Source organism: Trifolium pratense, linkage group LG2 (assembly GCF_020283565.1).
Source record: "Trifolium pratense cultivar HEN17-A07 linkage group LG2, ARS_RC_1.1, whole genome shotgun sequence".
Taxonomy (NCBI): domain Eukaryota; kingdom Viridiplantae; phylum Streptophyta; class Magnoliopsida; order Fabales; family Fabaceae; genus Trifolium; species Trifolium pratense.
The window spans coordinates 42,604,458-42,625,937 of record NC_060060.1 but is presented as its reverse complement, the minus strand read 5'-3'; the positions used below and the strand labels follow the sequence as shown (position 1 = coordinate 42,625,937).

The following is a 21,480-nucleotide window of genomic DNA, read 5'->3' as shown; positions in this document are numbered from 1 at the left end:
TTTTAATTTTTGCAAAAGTAGTGGTGTTTATGGTACAAGTGAAGTTTGGTTTCAATAATTGAGAAGCTTTAAAGAATTGATTCTGTCTCTAAAATTGAGTCTATTTGATGTTAGAAATTATACCTTCTAATTTAAAAATTAATTTTTACATTCAAATTTATTGTTTAACTCACTTTTATATGAAAGTATTCAAATATAAATTATACTTTACTTTCAACTAAATTTTAGTCAGAATTAATTTACTCAAAATCAAATTTTTTTACCGCAAAACCAAGCATACAATCATTGTAATGAGTAATGACTTTCTCAAAGATTTTATGTAAAAACATTACTTCTGGTCGTTGGAAAGGGAGACAATAAATTCTAACATGTTAAGAAGTTTGATTATGTTGATGAAGAAAGACATTTGTGAAACTTAGAAGTAATATCAAAGTTAGGATTTTAACAAAAAAACAGAAAAAGTTACTCTAGAATTTTAACAAAAATATATATAAACTGAACATATATAGGATTTTGGTTCGGTGCAATCGTCAATTTCTTACCGTCAGTTCACAATAAAGGAATACTTCTAATTTTATAAAATATGAAGTGTTAGTCATAAAATTTTAAACCGTTCGATCAAGATCAGACGATTAAGAAGCAATGACTGAACAAAAGACAGAGGACAAGGAAAGAAGGTTAATTGGTCAAAAAATAAGGAAGGTTAATACTAATCTAATCTAATTCATAAAATCAATGTAGTGTCAAAATGAATACTACTAATTAAGAAAATACCTCAAAGCAATGAGGAAAGTTTAAGCAATGTAAAAATGATGCACTGTTTGGTGAATTGAATCAGCTTCGCGCATTTTCATTTTTAAATTAACCATTCAGGTCATTTTCATAGTAATATAACCAACTTTGCTTTTTTTTATTCGTTTTCAATATTCTTGGGGCATGCACATGGCAGGTACCAAATCTTTATCTTTAAATTTATTAGTAATTTATTAATAAACACACAAAAATTACAAAGAAAATTACAAAGATAGTTAAAATTAATAAAATAAATATATATTTTTTATTTACACTCTTCAACCTATATATTTATATACAAATTTTCTCTTTTATTGAATTTTTTCCCATTATTATGAAATCCTACACGGTGGTATTCACTTTCATTCATATACGGAGTTAACATACATCATTAAAATACATGTGTCTAAAATGTGTATGTAAAAATTGTAGAAAAAGAGTGAAAAGACGGTGAAAATTAATAACTCAAAATAAATAAAAAGGTATAAAGCAGATCGGACGACTGAGATCATCCTGTCACTATTTGACAGCAGGAAATTCAAATTCCGATATTAACGTTAAATTTTATATCTATAATTTTTTTTTTATGCATCAAAATATTACAACCGTGTTGATAAATAGATAATGCAGAATGCTAAATATGATATAAAAATATTTATTTAAAAATTCATTCATGCATTCAATATTTTTAAAGTTAAATTATTATTATTTTTCCAATACAAAATTTCTACTTCCTACATCATAATTTTTTTTCCATATATATATCATCATAAAAAAGAATGGGCAGTTATGGTAAATGACATCTTTTTTCCTGAAAAGAAGGGTAAAGTATTTACTTCTGAAAAAGTAAGTAGATACACATGCCTTTGGTTTTGACATAACTTAGAAAATTCAAGGTTACTTTTGTCATTTCACTTTTTCCACCTGAAGAAGAATACACTAGTAACATAAACTACTACACTATACACTACTTGTTGAAGTGAAGAAGAGAGAGAGAGAGAGAAACAGTGATTTAGAGAGAGAGAGAAACAGTGATTTAGAGAGAGAAAGTGTGGCCACTCACTCTAGAGACAGGAAAACAAACTCAATTTATTGTTTTTTTTTGTTTACATGTTCTGTTAAATTCTTCTCTATCATTTTCTTCTTCCAATGATTTTCCATTAAGATAAAAAGAAGAAAAAAAAATCATTTTTTTTTATATGTTAGTGTGATCCAAAATTTGTTCAGTTTCTTCTTTCTGACAATGTTGGAATTATAGCATTCATTGTTCTTCTGCAACTGACACTTTGTTGAACAACAAACACAACAACAGCAACACTTTGAGAAACATCTTTTGTTTTCTTGCTTTTAGTTTCTTTCTTTCATTATGGCTTCTAAATCCAGGTTTGTCAAGTTTGATGCTTTCTATGTTTTTTTGTTTCTTTTTGTGTTTATTGCTTTAAGATCTGATTTGGGTTTCATTAACTTCTCCAAAATTGCATCACATTAGTCAGATTTTCATTAATGGGTTTGATCTGTTTTTGTGTTAATTTCCTAACTTTATGTATAATTTTTTTATTTATCTGTTAAATTTTTATGCTTTTTTGTGTTTTGTATTTTTTTGTTATCTTGTGTTTATGCTTAAAGTTTAAACTTGATATGTGATTATGGCTCTAATGCTCACTTTTTGTTGATAATTACTATCCTCATTTATCTTTTGCTTGATGGATTTATCTTGTTTGATGAATTTAGTGTGATAATTTAGATAACTGAATTTGGTATTAAAATTTAGTTAACTTAGGTTTAGATCCATGTATTTAATATGATAAATATATGAAATTTTGTTACTTTATAATTTATAGTATCTTGTCTTTTTTCTATCTCATTTAATGCTTTTTTTTGTTGATAATGTTATTCACATTGTTGAATATGATAGATCCAGTTTATCTGAAACATCCAACAAAGCAGCATCAGCATCCCCGGTTACTCCTAACAAAGCAACTCTCAACAAAGTACCACCAGCAACTCCAAACAAAACATCACCGGCAACTCCTAGAGTTAGTAAACTCGGCAGAGGAGTGTCCAAACCGGAATCTGAGACGCCTTCGCCTTTGCAAACTTCGCGACTTTCTGCAGAAAAATCATCGCCGCGATCTTTGAATTCAAAGCCAATTTCTGAGAGGAAATCGCCGAGACCTACCACACCAGCTGATGTAAGTTATAGTATATACATTTTGTGAAATGTGTCTCGTCTTTCTCTGAGGCCAAGTTATGTTTGGATCTATTGCCAAATGGTTAGTGCTCTTTGACAGTTAGTGCTAAGCTGTTACTTATTTGACAATTTTCCTTGGAATTTGAAATTTTAGAATATCCTTAGCCTCATATCTATTATTAAGAGATGTTCAGTGTGTCGGTAATGAACTGTCGTGGTGTATGTCTCGTTCATTATGCGTACTAATTGATACACGAAAAGATGGTCATGCTTTTCATTGGTTATCCGTACTCTGATGTGTTTTATATTGAGAAAAGGGGACATACATTGTCAATGTAAACTAGTTTTACACTTATGTCCAATGAGATTGCGTTATTAAGAAATTGTAGTTATTTTGAAATTGCGTTACTAATCGGGCAAACGTGGCAATATCATGAGCTTTTTATTGGATATCTGTGTAACACTATTTAACACCAACTGTGCTGTGCATCTTCATTAAACTTTAAACTTGTTTAATATTTCCTTTATTTTTCAGAAGCAAACCCCAAGAGTTGGAGTTGCTGTAAAGAGTTCAGAATTGCAGACACAATTAAATGCCGCTCAAGAAGATCTAAAGAAAGCAAAGGAACAACTGGTTAAGGCTGAAAAAGAGAAGGAAAATGCAATAAATGAGCTTAAAGAAGCTCAAAGATTGTCTGAGGAAGCAAATGAGAAACTTAGGGAGGCAATGGTGGCACAAAAGCGTGCTGAGGATGATTCTGAGATTGAGAAGTTTCGAGCTGTTGAGCTGGAACAAGCTGGAATTGAAGCTGCTCAGAAGAAGGAAGAGGAATGGCAGAGAGAGCTTGAAAGTGTGAGGAACCAGCATGCTTTGGATGTGTCTGCTCTTCTCACCACCACTCAGGAGCTTCAGCGAGTTAAGCAGGAACTTCTCATGACTTCTGATGCAAAGAACCAGGCACTGAGTCATGCTGATGATGCAACTAAAATTGCCGAGATTCATGTTGAGAAAGTGGAGATTCTTTCCGCTGAACTGATACGGTTGAAGGGCTTACTAGATTCAAAGCTGGAAACCGAGGCTAGTGAGAACAAGATTGTATCGGAGCTGCAAACTGAGATAGAAGCTCTTAAGCATGAACTTGAAAAGGCAAAGGGTTACGATGAAAAGTTGGCAGAGAAAGAGACTTTGATCGAACAGCTTAATGTGGAGTTTCAAGCTACTAAGATGGCTGAATCTTATGCGCACAGCGTGCTAGACGAGTGCAGAAAAAAGGTTGAGGAACTAGAAGCAAAGGTCAAAGAGGCAAATGAGTTAGAGAGATCTGTGTCATTGTCCTTAGAATCTACAACCAAACAGCTTGAAGGTAAAAATGAACTGTTGCATGATGCAGAATCTGAAATTTCTAGTCTCAAAGAGAAAGTGGGAATGTTGGAAATGACAATCGGGAGGCAAAGAGGAGATCTTGAGGATTCGGAGCAATGTCTTCTTGTGGCTAAGGAAGAAAATCTCGAAATGGCAAAGAGGATTGAATCACTCGAATCTGAAGTTGAGACAGTTAATAAAGAGAAGGCTCAAGCATTGAACAATGAAAAGATTTCGGCATCGAGCGTGCAGACCCTATTAGAAGAGAAAGGCAAACTTATCAATGAATTGGAGATTTCTAGAGAGGAAGAAGAAAAAACCAAAAAGGCAATGGATAGCTTAGCTTCTGCGTTACATGAAGTATCCACAGAAGCTAGAGATTCCAAAGAAAAACTATTAGCCAACCAAGCTGAACATGAAAGCTATGAGACTCAGATTCAAGATTTAAAGTCGTTTTTAGAAGCTAGTAAAGAAAAATATGAGTCCATGCTTAATGATGCACATCGCGAGATTGATGTTCTTACATCTAGTATTGAAAATTCTAAGATGGATAGTGCTAACTCCAAGGCAGAGTGGGAGCAGAAAGAAGACCATCTTGTCAGTTGTTTAAAGAAAACTGAAGAAGAAAACTCATCTCTCGGAAGCGAAATAAATAGGTTGATTTCTTTACTGAAAGAAACCGAGGAAGAAGTGAATGTCAAAAGAGAAGAAGAAGCTCAACTGAAGGAGAATATGAAGGAAGTGGAAGCTGAGGTGATCCACCTGCAGGAAGCACTTAAAGAAGCACAAGCTGAAAACATGAAGTTAAAGGAGAGTTTATTGGATAAAGAAAACGAGTTTCAGAATATTTTTCAAGAAAACGAGGACCTCCGATCTAGGGAGTTCGCGACCATTAAGAAGGTGGAAGAGTTATCAAAGTCACTTGAAGAAGCTACATCCCGAAACCAGAACAATGAAAATGGTGATCTTACTGATAGCGAGAAAGACTACGATTTGCTTCCTAAGGTAGTAGAATTCTCAGAAGAGAATGGACATGGAGGAGAAGGCGTACCTAAGGAAGAAGAGCAAGAGCTTCCGGTTTCGGCCAATGAAGTAAACATTGTCTCGAATGACAAGTTTGAAAAAATAGAATCTCCAAAACCCGAGAATGTGAATGGAAAACTGAAGGAAGAAGACGAGGTGAAGAAAAAAGATGATTCTGTTGAACTTAAAATGTGGGAAAGTATCAAGATAGAGAAAAAGGAGTTTTCGCCCGAGAAAGTAGCAGCAGCAGAGGCAGAAGAATCCTTTGAAGAGGAAGTTGAGTCAAAGATAGACGGTGGCGAGACAAATGGAGCAACTGTGACAGAGAACATTGATGATGGCGGAAGCTCACCAACAAAGCAACAAGTGAAGAAGAAGAAAAAAGCTTTGCTTGGCAAATTTGGAAGCCTGTTGAAGAAAAAGAGTGGTGGCAATAGTAACCACAAATAGAACAACAATACTACTTTGCTTTTGCTTGGTATATTATTGAACATTAAAGTGTTTGCATGATGTATTTGGTTTATTGTGATTTTTTGCTTCTTGGAATAGGTTTTAAAAAATGAAGAGGCTTGTAATATTTGTTTAGGATTCTTTCTCTAATCACTTCTTTTGGATTGTACACTTCACCATGTTGGCTGTGATGATGGAATTCTAATTTTTTGTTTTCCACTTTAATATTCTGCTGCTTTTGTCCCTTTTTGTCTCCTCTTATATAGATTTGACCAAGAAAAGTTGCAATTGAATTGTATTTTATGTTATCCTAATTCTAATGGAAGTTTAGAATATACAAGTTATGATGTTTGCTTCATTCATAGACCCTTTCTTTAGATATGTAATAGTACACAAATTAAAATGCATCTTTACCTCTTATGAACTTGATTATGTTTAGTTTTTGTAATTCTTGTTAAAAAAAAAACTAAAAAGTCAATCTTAAGTCAACTTTTAGCATTTTGTTAAGATTTTCTTAAAAAAATAGATTTTTGTATTATAGTCTTCCATTACATTTAGGTGCTTTTCCTAGTATGCATTAAGGTGGAGAGAAGTGTTAACAATACTCTGCTTAATAACTCGATATCGACATTATATTTTTTTAATCCAACCGTTGAATTCAAAGATCTCATTGAATAGATCAACTCCACAAATTTTTATACAAATTCAAAACGGTTTGATATTTTTTCCGACAACTTCAATTGAACGTACAACAAACTTTTAAAAAAATCGTTGAATTTCAATAGTCCGAATATATAACTACATTTTTTGAATTTGTATAAAACTTTATGAAGTCGATCTACTCAATAAAATCTTTGTATTCAACGGTTGGATTGAAGAAATATAATGCCGATATCGAGTTATTAAGTGTCTTAAGTCGATGGAGACTTACTCCTGAAGTCAACGGATCTCTTCTCTTTTACAATATTGAAAAAATAATTTTTGATGGACGTCTATTAGCGAAACATAGAATATCTCTTAATGCTGAATTTAAAATTTGGGTATGTTAAACGGTGCACCGGTGCACTTGTTAAGCATACCAAAAATAGAAATAAAACATAAAGTTAATGTTGATAAAAACAACTTTTTACACTTTCAATGCATTGAATGCACGAGTTTCAACATAAAATTTTCTTATTTATGTGTTTAACCGGTCCATATCATATGCACTATTTAACATTTTCTTTCAAAAATTTTAAAATTGCATCTAGTTTGATTTCTTTGCCCCCTTTAAACCGACACTGCTTGTATTAGATTTTTTGGTGGCTTTTAATTTTTCTTAGGGGTTATCTCCTTTTGCCCAAAAAAAAAATTAATTAAAAAACTAAAATTGCAATTAAATTTATTTAAATAAAATAATAATCTTTAGTAAAAAAAAAGTAACAACAAAGTCCACAAATCATTTCTCAATCGACAAAAATGCCGAAATTGCTGGTATCGGACTTCATGACCAGGTTTCGAACCCGATCTCTCCACTTTGTGTGTGTGAGTTTCCAATAACTTTGTTATTTCGTCTATTAAAAAAAATTATAAAAAATAAAATAAAATAAAATAATTGGTAATTTTGAATAATTAAAAGCCTTCATAGTTAAGTGAAGAATTTGATGAGATAGAAGCCGCCTAACTTCACACTCATTTGATTTTTCCAATTTTGGTTTTCAGAATTCAGAATTCAGAATTCAGAGAGAGAGATGTGGCCTGCGATTATTTGTGGCTTGATTCTTTACAAATTATTCAAATGCTTCTTTTACGACGACGACGTTTTGGACATTGAAGCTTCTGATTCTTCTGTTCTTTTCTCCCTCTCTAATAGGTTTCAATTCTCACCTTCACGATTCAATTTCTGCGTTTTATTTTCTTACTCTTGTTGTTATTCAATTCAATTCACCGATCAATTTTGTAAAGTTTCGATTTTTATTTTGTTGTTGTTACAGGCTTGAAAAGCTTTTTGGTGGAAAGGTTTTTGTTGGTCTTCGAATTCCTGATGCTGATTCTGCTTCACCACAAACCATTGATCTCGTTCTTCTCACTAAAAGGTTTTTTTTTTTTTTTTATCACTTTTCTTCCATTAGTTTTTTGCAACTATTCATGTTTTACACTTTTTTACTCATGTACAATGTGGTTCAAATTAAGGTGTTACAACTCTTTAAAAATGGAGCAACATAAAAACATTGATGTATGTAACATCCATGTTTGTTTGTTTGATTTGTTTGATTTGTTTGTCTTATAGTTTTACTTGTCTTGTTTGGTTAAATGGAGAAAAGGGTACTTACTTACTTGTCATTTACTTGCTGATTGCTAGTTAACTAAGGATAAACTTGTAGTTTTAATGTCCCCTTAAGTATAACTCAGTTGGTAGGAACATTGCAATATGCAGGGACCGGGATTCAAACCCGGGATTTTCCATTTATTCACTTTAAGGGGGTGAAATTCTGGCTACTAGGCTATTTGACAAAAAAAAAAACAATAAAAATTTGTGGTTTTAATTTTCGATTTTTTATATATTTCAATTTAATATTGCAGAGAGCTATTAGTGATATCCGTGAAGAACTTCTCAGGAATTTTGACAGTTCAAGGTGATGGTACTTGGGTCTCTGAAAAGCCAGGCAAACATAGTAAAGCTGAGCGTCACCCTGATCCAGTAAGGAACCACTTGAATCAATGTCTTTGTGTTGTTCATATAAGTGTTGAACACTGGCAGTTTTATTGCAGCAATGTTTTATTTCATTAGTCGCTTTCTCGTCTTGTATACAGGTCGAAGAAGTAAGAAAACAAGCTTCTATCCTTGAAGCCTATCTTGAACAAAGAGGGGTTGTTCTACCTAAAGGATTTCTATCTTGTAAAGTTATACTTCCAAATCCTAAATTATGGTATGTTTTTTAATCTAATTGAAATATAGGGTTCTAGTTCATGATTTGCCAATACATGGTTTGATTTTTCATTAAAGACTTCAGAATTGCCAAATTTGGCTTCATATATTGACTTGTAAATGATCATTCCTCCTATTCATATGTTTCATGCATTCTATTTTAAATAGTTCTTGGCAAGAAATGAAGAAATCAACACTGTAATTTCTTGTTGGATTTTTGTTGTGAACAAGTTTCAAATGTGTTGAAGAAATTGTAAGCATCAGTTTAATCCCCTGCAAGTTGTATTTATGACCGAAAAAATGTATCAGCCTATCTGAGTATTTTCGTTTTTAACATTATTCTGTAATATATCATACGGTAAAGTTCTACTTGTATTTGCAGTACCATTCCTGCTAGTGATTTTCCATCTGAAGTTATTACTCATGAACAATTGGTGCAACTGAAGCCGGGAACAAAGAACGTGTTGTCTAGTTGGGTAAAGAGCGCCTTTGTTGGCAGTGGGAAGGACATGCAAGAATCTGGTAATCAGAATCTTGAATTTGTCCTTAGCACAGCTCCAATATGGGATAGGTTAGTTACCATATGTTATATTTATAATGTTTTCTATTCTTTTAGTAAAGTTTCCTGCAATTGATTTGGATGCTGTTAATGGTGCCTTGACAATACTTTTGCTTAGGGGAGTAAATATATCAATCCATTTCTGAATATCGTTAGGAGAAGGCTTTGCTTTAATAGGTATCAATAACCAACTCAATCCCAGAACTCTATTAGGAGAATGCTCGATAGCAGTTTTGATTTATGTGTGTTAAAATAACACATCCGCTCAATAATGGCAGTGTGCACCTCCAATTCTGACTCAAATATTAGATACTCTCTGACTGAATGAAAACCTTGTTATGCATCTCAAATGTTTAGTGCAGTTACCTGTTTATAGACCCAGCAGCAAAGCCAAACATCCTAATTAGAATTCCTAATTCTATGTTGGAATAAGATCATTCAAAATAGAATAAAATCTTTGAATAATACCAACTACCGACCGATAAATAGTCTTAAATAGAATACCCTGATCACAAAATATATCCCTGGATAAATAATAAAACTAGATAAGCCAATACACATCAATCTCTTTTAGTTTTATTGGGGAAATACCATGACAAAAGGGGCACTTTTGGGTTATCTGTTGTACACCATGAGGATGTTCTTCTGAATCAAATCAGAGATATTTTTTCTTCAAATTGTTGATTAAAGGGGAATTCAAATCAAACACGCTTGCCTCTGGATTAGTTTACTCTCGGAGAATTGTTGTTTTAATACAACCAAATCTTATTTTTTTACTCACAAAACAGTTTGTTTGGGTTACAGGTTGGAACTGAAAGGCAACAAGTACGTATTGGGTGAGTTCCTTGAGTTTAAGGGCAAAAAGGAAGATGTTGAGGCATTAAGACATATCAGAAGATCAAAAGTTGGTCGCATGATAATACAAAAGACAAGCATGTTTGGACTAGGTAATCTTGCTCTGTATTCCTATTGTATTTAGCTGTAATAACAATAATTATAATATCCTCTTTAAGTTATATAATAGACGAGCCATGATCACGAATACGAACATTCCACAATGCAAGGTAGTTAAAATCAGGATTTTACGTAAAATTGGAAAGGAGAATTAAAATTGTAAATCGTACAATCGTAACATTAATCGTAAGATTATACACAACTCATAACTCAAATATATGCATATAAATTCATATATGTGCAGATAAAATTGCATAAGACAAGGAAAACCTTAAATCACATTTGAATACTATGTAAATTTAAACTTACTAGCATGAGAGTTTGAAGCCATTTGGAAATGAAACAGAAGAAGGGCAAGGGAGAAGATTTGTTTTGAGCCAGACGCAAGCATAATCGCTAAATTGCTAGAAGATTTATGTGTGTATGTATAATCGTTGAGGCCAAAAGTAATCGCATAATCGTAAGATTTTACTATTCAAATTGGGATTCCACCTGATTCCACAAGAATAGGATTATACGTGTAATCATAATCACTGAGGGCAAACATAATCGTAAAATCGTAAGATTTTAGGATTAAAATCGGGATTTTAACTACCATGCCACAATGGCTCTATGAACAAGTGGAGATTCAATATACTAGTTGCATGCGACTCTTTCCTATAAGATTATAGTTTCAACTGATAATTACCTGTTTCTGGTGGAGGATAACATTCAAGAGAGGAAGCTTTCTAATTCTATACTTGCATTGTTATTATTGTCTAATAAGTATGCTGTTTCTTAAACTAACATGGGATGCTTTTGCAGCTCCTTCTACACTTCAAGTTTTATACACTTTGCGTGACTATAGAGCCGAGGGAGCATCAGCACTAGAGTGGAACGAAGTAACTGTAAGATCAAGTACTGAGATCATCTTTCAGGTTGAAAATGCTTCCAAGATCAGAAAGTTTAAGCTCTCTTCAGTGTGCTCTATGCATCTTAGTGCATAAAGTTATGCAACTGAAATGTCAATAAAAGTAGATTGTCTGTTTATTCGACGTACAAAATACTATGTTGTGCTTGTATGTATTATATGGCTTATATACATGTCAGATATAGTTGACAGTTCTATTTTATTCAAATGATATCATACTATAATAGCAATGAGAAATTCAGCTTCTCAAGAAATCATCAATAAGTCTTGCTGGAAGAGTAAATTAACCCAGCCACCTACCTCATACTATGCTCAAGGTAGTGATAACCGATAATTGAGCGTAGTGACTGACTGTTGGTAGTTTTTTCTTTGGGGGGACTGTTCTCTCAATAGTCATTAGCTTTCACTTGCCTGAATGAAAAGTGCTAGCTTCTTCTGAATGAAAAGTCTTGCTGAAAATGTTGTCACACGCTGACAAAGTGACTTAAAGAAAGTTTGATTTGGAACAATTGAAGAATCAATATTTTTTTCCTTCTTTCCAACCATTCACACTTACGATTAATATAAATTTAAAGACTGCATTAAGAATAATTAAGAAAGGAGCATGCAACTGCATTTTATACAAAAAGATGAACATGAACACAAACGAGCGAGAAAGAGAACATAAATAAATACTCTCTCCATTCCAAAATGTAAGTTACTTTGAGAAAAAAAAATTATACCAACTTATAAGTCAATTTATATTACCAATTATTCAATTTATCTTTCTTATATTATTAATGAAGGACAATTTTATAAGCTAACTCATAATTTCTCTTTTCCATAAAACATTAATTACATTTCTTAATTTGTGTAATTTGGCCAAAGTAACTTACATTTTGAAACGGAGGGAGTCATACATTTTCAATTACCGGATAATCTTGTTTAGCAAATTATTCAATATTTATATTTATTTTTTCTTCATTCCAAAACATCTGTAATATATACTCCCTCCGTTTTTTTTAATTGTCCAATTTTGTCAGATTTAACGCTTCCAATTAACTGTCCATTTGGTGTTTTAAGGATACGATTTGTCAATTGTAGCATTTGTCAATTACTCTTATCTTTTTCAATAAAACTAATTAATGTTATATATTTGGAAAATCTTTTTTTTTTTGGTAAATAACATTAATTTTTTTTCTTCATAATATATTAAATTTATTGGAAAGAGAAAGTGCGTGCAAAAAATTAGAATTTATTGGTGGATTAACACTAGGGTATAACAGGAAGATAAAATGCAAAAATACACTTTCTTAATTTGGTGTTGTTATTCTAAATTGACACTTAAAAAAAAACGGAGGGTGTAATTGTTTAAATTTGTTTTTTGACAATACATAATTGTTTAATTTTAAAACTAAAGTTAAAACGGCCAAATGTGTTCGAATGAATAAATGTGCTTTACACATATTAAAATAAGAAGATGTTTTCTCTTTAGGTCCCCATGTATCTTTTATACTCCAAATATTTCAATTTTGCCCTTGATAAAAACTCCGGTTCACAGAAACCGAAGTTTTTTCTAGTTCAAGTTCAAATTTTGCCAATTATTAAGTCTCTATATTTTAATAACTTAGTGTTGTGATTGTTCATGCTTCATTTTTTCATCCCCGACATACTGCCAATGAATTGATAGTGGCTTTGACGCAGCTTCTCCCTCAAACATTGTTATCGATATTTTCTCTTTTATCATGAGCCTTGCCGCCACCCACTCATCATGATTATATTAACGAGGTCTCAAGCTAGAAGGTCACTTAGAAGTGCTCTCATTGTTGATTCGGACTACAAAGGTCGACGTGAGACACCTACAAACTTTCTTGTCAACGATGCTTGCATGGTTAAAAGAAGTTTGATTGAGCAGCGGATTTTTGACGAAAAAAATGTTGTGGTGGGGACTGATCAACTTCCAAGTGGCGTGTTTGCTGATTCTGATCTCCGAACCACTTGCATCACTGAAAAGATGCTTGTTAATCATTTGATTACTTTGGTTGGAGAGAGTTTTTCAAGACCATGTGACAGTGTATTTTTCTTCTACTCTTGTCATCAAGCCTACCGCTCTCCAGATCAGGAGCCACATATTTTTTTTTGTTGGGTTTTTTATCGTTCAATCCGTTCGTGTCGTCGTGTAAGCATCGCTCAAACAATCTTGTACCATGTAGGCATCACTCACCGCAAAATGTGAAATTTCATTACCACTACGACGGAAATCTGATACAACGAGAAAAGCTCTTCGACATGGTTTCTTAGCGTCAACTCTTGTTAAAACTGGCATTGGGAGGCAAGATTATGTTTCAAGACATAATTTTCTTATTAATACGTTTAACTAGTGCCACCGGGGGAACTATTTAGCATTTTTCTTGTTTTAATTTTCTCATGCGTGTTCTAAGTATGGGCAATATGTATTAAATTACAACAAATATAATTTTAAAGTCGGACGAATCAGAACTCATTCATTTTACGATTGTAGTTTTAATTAGAACTAATTCATTTTTTGGCATTCTCTAGTTACATACCTCTATTGGACAACCAAGGTCTTTTCCTTTGCACGCAACATACTTATTACTACTTTCGTTCTTAGTTATAAGACCCTTTTAAGATTTTTCTTTGTCCCTTTTTATGAGACCCTTTCAAATTTTCAAAGACATTAAATATATTTTTACCAACATATACCCCTATATGGTGCATCTTTTTCTATAATCTCTAATAAATACACTAAAAAACATTAACTCATTTTCTCTCTTAAAATGATAAAATTGTAAAAAACTATCAATTATCAACAAATTTAATATCACAATCAACTTTCTTAATCTTCGTGTTTTTCTCAAAAGAATTTTATATTTAGGGACGGAGGTAGTATAACTTATTTCGTTAATCATATTTTGCATTTTAGTCATAATTTCTCCTTTTCCATTCTCCTTGTAGAAAAATTAAAAGTAATTTTACTAGATGATAACTATTACCACTATTTACTATTATTAATGAATGGTTTTCTTGCATGTTAGATCCAAAGTATGGAACAATTGAAGAATCAACGTAAAATGTTTTTTTGCCTTCTTATGGGGTCAAAATCAATATAAATATAAATATAAATATAAATATAAATATAAATATAGTAATAGTCTCACCTAACAAATAACAGAAACTCTTGACTTTTAAGTAAAAAGGTTGCTTAGCATAAACAAATGGTTCAATCAATATTAACTTCCTTTTACCCATTTTGTTCAATCAATTCAAAGGTGTTATCATTTACGTGGAAAAAAAAATATGTAACATAGATTGCAAGCATCTTCTTTTTCATGGCTCAATGTTCCAACCATTCACACTTACAATTAATATAAATTTAAAGACTACATTAAAAATAATTAAGGAAAGCTTGCAACTGCATTTTTATACAAAAGATGAACATGAACATAAGCTGTAACCTATGATATTACTTACAAACTCCACGGTGTACAATCCATCCACAAATAATACATTATTAATTATTATAAATATATGAACAACGGTTTATTACACTAAAATGAACAATGTGTTGATCCTTATAATATATATCATAAATCCCCATAGTTATTGCTATGATAACTAATCCACCAAAATGCTGTATCCTTCACGAGACTGTTGGCTATGGCTGGCTTCAATATTGTTGTCTACAAATAAATAAAAATACATAAAAATGAGTATGTCATGCTTTAAATAAAATTTAATTTAATACGTCTATTTGAGGTAACTCACTTGGCACTGCAACATCACATTATTATATGTGCAAGAGTCGAGGTTCGAATTCCGGATACTTCACTTATTTATCTTTAAGGTGGATTTTTTAGCCATTAAACTACTTAACCATATAATTATTTTTCTATAAACATTAAATCATATTTTGGTGTATTTTGTTCCGGATAAACATTTTTTATTGAGTAATATTAATTAATAAAACAATATATAATGAGTCCCATGAGCTTAGTTCAATTGGCAGCAGGACATTGCATTATATAGGTAAGGGGCCGAGATTCGAACTTCGGTCAACCCCAATTATTCACCTTAAAGTGAAATTTCTAACCACTAAGTTACTTAAAAAACCCATATATAATGAAATATGGCCACCGATTTAATATAGTAAATTGATGTTAAGGTGAAATTAATGTTTGCATATATAAAACTTTTATAAAAACTTATACAAAACCATGTTAGAAGAAGATTATGAGAATAGCATGCATATATACTTACTCTATGATATCTTTCCAATAAGCATCATTTGCATCCTCATTCATGAAATCTCCCCAAGTTTCAAAGCTGGTGGAAGAAGTGTTACAACACTCTTTTTCATTTATCATCATGTTTTCTTCGCGTACCTTAACCGTTGCTGAGCGTTGAGGCGAAATCGAAACCAGTTTTGGAAGCAAATTTGTTGATATTGCGGAATCAACATTTGTGTTACCAATTTGTTCATCAAATTTCTGAGTGTACTCATCACATTCTTGTGGTAGAAATTGTTGAAGAGGGGCTTCAAAGTTTTGCAAATTAGGTTGAATTATTTGAGAAGAAATACCAATATTTGAACCATCATAAAAATTTTGTATGTTATTATTAAATCCCAAAACACCATTCACCAAACTTTGTGGGAGCAATGAATATTGTAGCCTTAGAGCATTATTTATGTCACAATTGCTAACAATGTTTGCTGCATTCAATATTATTTGTTGTAGATTGCTAAGAAGGTCTAGGTGATCTGTTCTTGGCCTATGTGTCACTGGATCTAACCCCATTTGCATTAGCTTTTTCTTCAAATGTGTGTTCCAAAAATTCTTTATTTCATTATCAGTCCTCCCTGGAAGATGTGTTGCTATAGATGCCCACCTTAATTTAAATAGCAACACAAATAAATCAACCATATTCAAAATTAAATCATAAATTTCAACTTTTATTTTTGTTTAACATATCTTGTCACACATTATAAAAAAAATTGATTTTAATATTCAATAATTCAAAGATTATATATATATTTTGAATTTTTTTCTTAAAAAAGCCAGAATTTATTGTGTATATTTATCATAATAAAAGGCACTTATAAAAAAACAGCTATTAAAAATTATTTTCAAAATAAGTTACTCAAAACAATCTCTCACTTGATGATAGAACTGACCCCCGAACTAGATTTGATGGTCTTGTGGGCCAAATACCGGTGAAAACAATTTTTGTTTTCCAAACATGATTATTTAAAAAAGAAAGGTGTCCATATCATAGTTCAGTTAATAGGGACATCGCAATATGTGGGAGTCGGGATTAAAACTCAGAATTTTCTACGTTGTTCACCTTAAAAACAAATAACACAAATATTTCAAATAATGATGAGCTTACTTATTTCCAAGAACAGAATGCAAATTGATGATAAGTTGCTCTTCTTCATCAGAGAATTTTCCTCTTCTAATATCAGGCCTTAGATAATTATTCCATCTTAGTCTACAACTCTTTCCACATCTATTCAATCCAGCAAGCTTTGGAAGAGCTCTCCAACTTCCATGACCATGTTTTTGAATATGATCCACTAGTATTTTATCTTCTTCTGGACTCCATGGACCCTTCTTCAAACCACTTTCATCATTGCTTGGTGTTCTCATCATCACTACAAGAAAAAAAAAATTGTATATTAATTTGATTTATTTAGTAGTAGTAAATTGCAAGCGCATGACCAAAATAGATAGATTAATAGAGATTAATTAAGAAGTCTAATACAAACCTTGAACTATACTATGAAAGTGGAGGATATAGAACTAATTAACATTTACCGTACAACACAACTTATTTATAAGGTGGCGATGTTTGGTCTTAATTTGTGACCTATATATATACACATGTAATGTTGTGATGGGAAATTACAAGTTTGTCCTATATGTATATTTTATATTCAAAGTCAAATAGCTAGTTAACGACCTAAAAGGACATTGAGGCACTCAAATTATATAGTATCATCACTACTAATTTATGCTCATAAGATTTTAGAGTACAAGAAAAATAGTCAACAATGCACACATGGTATTAATTTTTCCTTTGAAAAATCATGTCTAGTTTTCTAAGTCACCCGAAAAAGAAGATACTATATATCTTCTTTAATTTTCATTTGACAAAAATTTATGGAAATGTTATCCTATGAAATGAAACATTTATTTGTTTTTATTACAAAAAGTGCCAAATCTGAAAAGAGAAAAAAACTACAAATAATTGTAACAAAAATGAAACATAAAAGATACTAATATAGTTAGGTTTAGGTATTCTTTTTTAAGTGATTTATGTTCTTTTTGGTTTTGTTTTTACTATCAATATCCGGTCCATCAGACCTTTTAATCTTGTTCAGAAGTTATGACATTAAGTGATTTCAGCTTCTCCCGATCGCAGTTGCGGAATCAAACTGTGATCTCCTACCAAGTTCAGCGTCAATAATCACTGTTCTTTTTTGTTTTGTTTTTACTACCAGTATCCGGTCCACTAGTGATTCGTGTTCTTAATTAATATATTTTGACCTTTTAATATAAATTAACCTCTTCATATTTTTTTCCTGCTGAAAATAATATATATTTGGTTCTAATCACACTCCAAAACAAAAATAAAACAAAAAACAAAAAAAGTTGGACGTACGGATACGGGGTGCTTTGGCAGTTTGCAATGGAAACATCTATTTTTGGCTGTATTATTGGAGCACTCTTTATCTTTTGGTGATGTTTAGAAAATAGTTACTACTTACTAGAATAATTGGTATTGTTAATAAAATATATACTTTACTTACCTTCAAGAAAAATATTTAAATACGATTGGTTCATAAAATTTCTAAAAGCAAAAAACATGCATAGAACAATATTATTGGAAAAAAGTCTCCGTCAATGTATACCAAATCATGAGAAAAGAGTTATATATATTATTTATAGATAGATAATCAGCCACATAAAATTGAACATGTGTATATATATTAGTAGTAAGTAGTAGGAATTGATTTGATATATATAGCCTTACGTACGGTAAAACTACTCCCTATAACATGTCCTTTATTTAAATTTTATTCATCTAATACAATACTTTGGATTCGATATATATGTCACATACCACAACAAGAGAAGAAATTAAAGAAGTTTGGACATAGACTATTGTCATTTTGGAATAAACTTTGTTGAACATAAGTGAATACTGACGTATATATGTCTGAAAATGTGAAAATGTTAATGAGTGTGTTCGTGTTTGATTTTGTGTAAATATATGCTGATTAGTGAAGAGTGGGTCTATAAAGTGTTTTGAGTATAGAAGATGTATATTAGCAAAAAATGTTAAGTGTTGACCAGTTGTAATATGATTTGGGCTCAAGTAGTTAATGACTTTCACAAAATGACTGATCGTTCGGAAGAATCCGAGTTTAATTTTTAAATAAAATAATTTTTTGGCCAAACTTTATTTACCTCACGGTCGAACTTTAAATTATTAGAATTCTCTTTTCTTAAGAACTTGAGAGTTACCAAAAAAATAAATATATTATTGGTGGAAATGTTTAAGTGTTGACTAGTTGTGATGATTTGGGTACAATTTTAGTCTTGACTCTCTCTCTGTTTTTTTTTAAAAAAAATAAAAATATTTATTTAGTTGATTATTTTTATCCCATAAGATATTTCCTTTTTGTTGAGTTTGTACTCAAATAAACTTTAAAGGCATACATGTTTATTAATTTGGACTCAAATGAACAAAATTGATCATTGAAATTGTAGAACTAATCTAGTGAGTGTCTCATTATTTATAAATTATATTGTAAAATGATCTTCAAAACTGTAAAACTTTAATCAAATTCGTTTCCATGTTGGTATTTGCAGAAACTAAAATGACATTACTATTGGTGATTAATTTGAAACTAAATGATGTAGGAGATGTATTTGATAAAATTTCTAGATTGAGAGACAAACTTAATAGTAATTTTTTTTCTTCTTTTGATATAAGAGATAAACTTAATATTTTGAAATATTAATGATCATTAATGTGAAAAACTAGATCGATAGTGACCTTTAATACGTACGGTTGGAATGAGCTATTGTTTAGGGCTCAATGATTTTGGCCACACATTTTTGTTGTTGTTGAAATGTAGTACTATAAATAAATATTGATGCAAAGACCGGAGCCTCCTGCAATGATACATTGGAGATTTGGAATAGTTGTCCTCTTCAACTCAGTCTCGTGTTGATGGCTGATGTTGTGAGTGTTGCTCGTCCAAGAGCTTAGTTTCTTTTCTCTTTTTGTTGTTGTGTTGTTTGTTTTATTTTCCATCTCATAAAAAAAATATTGAAATTGAAAAAGATGGTACTACACTTTAATGGAGGAGAAATAAATTGCGACCCAAGTTTTGAATTTTAAATGGAATAACATATAGGCCATTAGAGTCTCTTAACTCTTGGTATCAGTTGAAATCTTTCTCGTGACATGGAGTAATACACCAATGAACATGAGAGTTGAAATACTAGGGTTTGTTACAAAAATATTATAGTTAAAGTTAGAGATGAAAATAAGTCACCCGGCCACTAATGACAAAAATGATATAAAAACAATAAATTAAAGATTATTTTTGGGTTCATTAAAATAAGTTTATGGAAAAATGTACATTATTCAAAAGTTCATTATTCATCGTAACAAAATTTAGAATAAATCAACAAGACAACAAAACAAAATATTGTGAGCATTCCCTTCATTCTGATTTATAAGCAAATATTCTTATTTTCACACATATTAAGGAGTCCTAGTTTTATGAGAAAAATAAGTTACTTGGACAAAAATAACCTTAGTTATCTAACCACATTAAATGCATAAAAATTGAAAAGACACTCATTGGAAAGATGATAGAAAGGGTATTATTGGAAAGACGATATTAAATAAAGTTGAATTTGATAACTTTTGCTTATATTTAAGAACAACTTTTTGTGTTAACTTTTGCTTATAAAAGAACGGAGGGAGTATTTTATATGTAGGACTGAATTCGAGTATGAGATCTTCTACTTATTCATTTTAAAAGGTGAATTTCTAGCCATTAGACTATTTAATAATAAAAATCTCCAAATTTACATAATTAAAAAAAACTCCCCCCTATTCTTCTTAAACCAACACATTGCATTATTATTTTTCTTTCCATCACGACAAAAGTGTGAGAGGGAGGAATTGAACCACTCAGGTTTAGCTGTTGTGAAGAATATACTGCATATTTTCTTCTAGACACATTACGTGTGTCTTAATTATATTTGTTTTGTAACAAGGATGAGAAGTAGTCACATCATAAAAACAATAGTCAATGTGGGGGTTAAAGGGATAGTAGACCTTCCCTTTGCAAGGGTTTTTCTACCAACTTTACCTCATTATCCATTTTTACAAGCCACTTTCCTTACATTAGTATTTTTCATTTTCAACTCATTTTCATGGACTAGCTAGTGGTGCCCTTTTTATCTAACAATTTCGTGTAAATGGAATATTTGCCAACAAGGACAATAAGATATGTTGCTTATTGAACTAGGTACTTGATCTAATAAGGGTTGAAGAAATTAAGAGTTATACAATCGGAGTTCAAAATCCGGTGGCGAAAGAAAAAAATACTAATATACAACAAAACAATTTTTTCAGTTAGACTAAAAAAAATTATATTGCGACAAAATGCGGTTGACGCAGTCATAATTTTCATTGCAGAAACTAATTTTATATTAGCACCGTAATTGTGGTTGCGGACAACATTTTAAAACAACCATATAATTTGTGTTTACTTGTAAACTTGGTACATGTTAAATTTACTACAAATAGACAATTTTGGTTAAATTAAAACCCTAATGTGTTTTGGATATATAAGTAAAAGGGGCTGGTTTGTTATCAAGCTAAAAGTAGTTCAACTTATTATTACTCCAAAAATAAACTAGTTTAAAAACTCCAATCAACCCAAACATTTACTATAATCAATAGAGTTGGTAAAAGAAAAGATTAACGTAATTAGAAGATTTACCAAAGGTTCTAAAGGTTAGTTGGGAAGAAGATGCGAGAAGACTTTAGATAGTGTTTTATGTGTCACGTTGTAGATTATAAAACATTGAAATAGTGTTTAACTCTTAAAATGAAAAGAAATATTACCTTAATGAAATGACTAATATTGTCTCTTTTGACTTAAGAGACCTATGAGATTGTGGAAAAGATAATGTAAAAGCTCAAAAGAAGACGTCACAATATAGAGATTTCTTGGATCAATTGTTTAGACATTCTTTTAACGAACATGGCATATATAGTTCGTAATCGTTGGTGATCC

At 31.3% G+C, this 21,480-nt stretch overlaps 3 protein-coding genes across 3 annotated transcripts; 2 read left to right on the top strand and 1 right to left on the bottom strand.

The window, feature by feature from the left end:
- Positions 1-1,307: 1,307 nt before the first annotated feature.
- On the top strand, positions 1,308-6,038 carry LOC123907710 (WEB family protein At5g16730, chloroplastic-like). The gene is made up of 3 exons (XM_045958080.1): positions 1,308-2,175; positions 2,708-2,984; positions 3,519-6,038. Exons 1-3 carry the CDS (start codon positions 2,159-2,161, stop codon positions 5,817-5,819), a joined length of 2,595 nt encoding a protein of 864 aa, XP_045814036.1. The 5' UTR covers positions 1,308-2,158; the 3' UTR covers positions 5,820-6,038.
- Positions 6,039-7,433: 1,395 nt separating this feature from the next.
- LOC123907709 lies at positions 7,434-11,404 on the top strand. Its single transcript, XM_045958079.1, has 7 exons — positions 7,434-7,671; positions 7,793-7,894; positions 8,382-8,499; positions 8,613-8,728; positions 9,110-9,298; positions 10,091-10,233; positions 11,045-11,404. The coding sequence occupies exons 1-7, from the start codon at positions 7,550-7,552 to the stop codon at positions 11,224-11,226; spliced, it is 972 nt and encodes a 323-aa protein (XP_045814035.1). The 5' UTR covers positions 7,434-7,549; the 3' UTR covers positions 11,227-11,404.
- A 3,051-nt stretch (positions 11,405-14,455) lies between these two features.
- Positions 14,456-17,033, bottom strand: LOC123907708 (transcription factor MYB92-like). Its single transcript, XM_045958078.1, has 4 exons — positions 16,918-17,033; positions 16,539-16,803; positions 15,408-16,037; positions 14,456-14,830 (listed from the first exon to the last, which is right to left on the bottom strand). Exons 2-4 carry the CDS (start codon positions 16,799-16,801, stop codon positions 14,818-14,820), a joined length of 906 nt encoding a protein of 301 aa, XP_045814034.1. The 5' UTR covers positions 16,802-16,803; positions 16,918-17,033; the 3' UTR covers positions 14,456-14,817.
- Between the last annotated feature and the right edge of the window lie 4,447 nt (positions 17,034-21,480).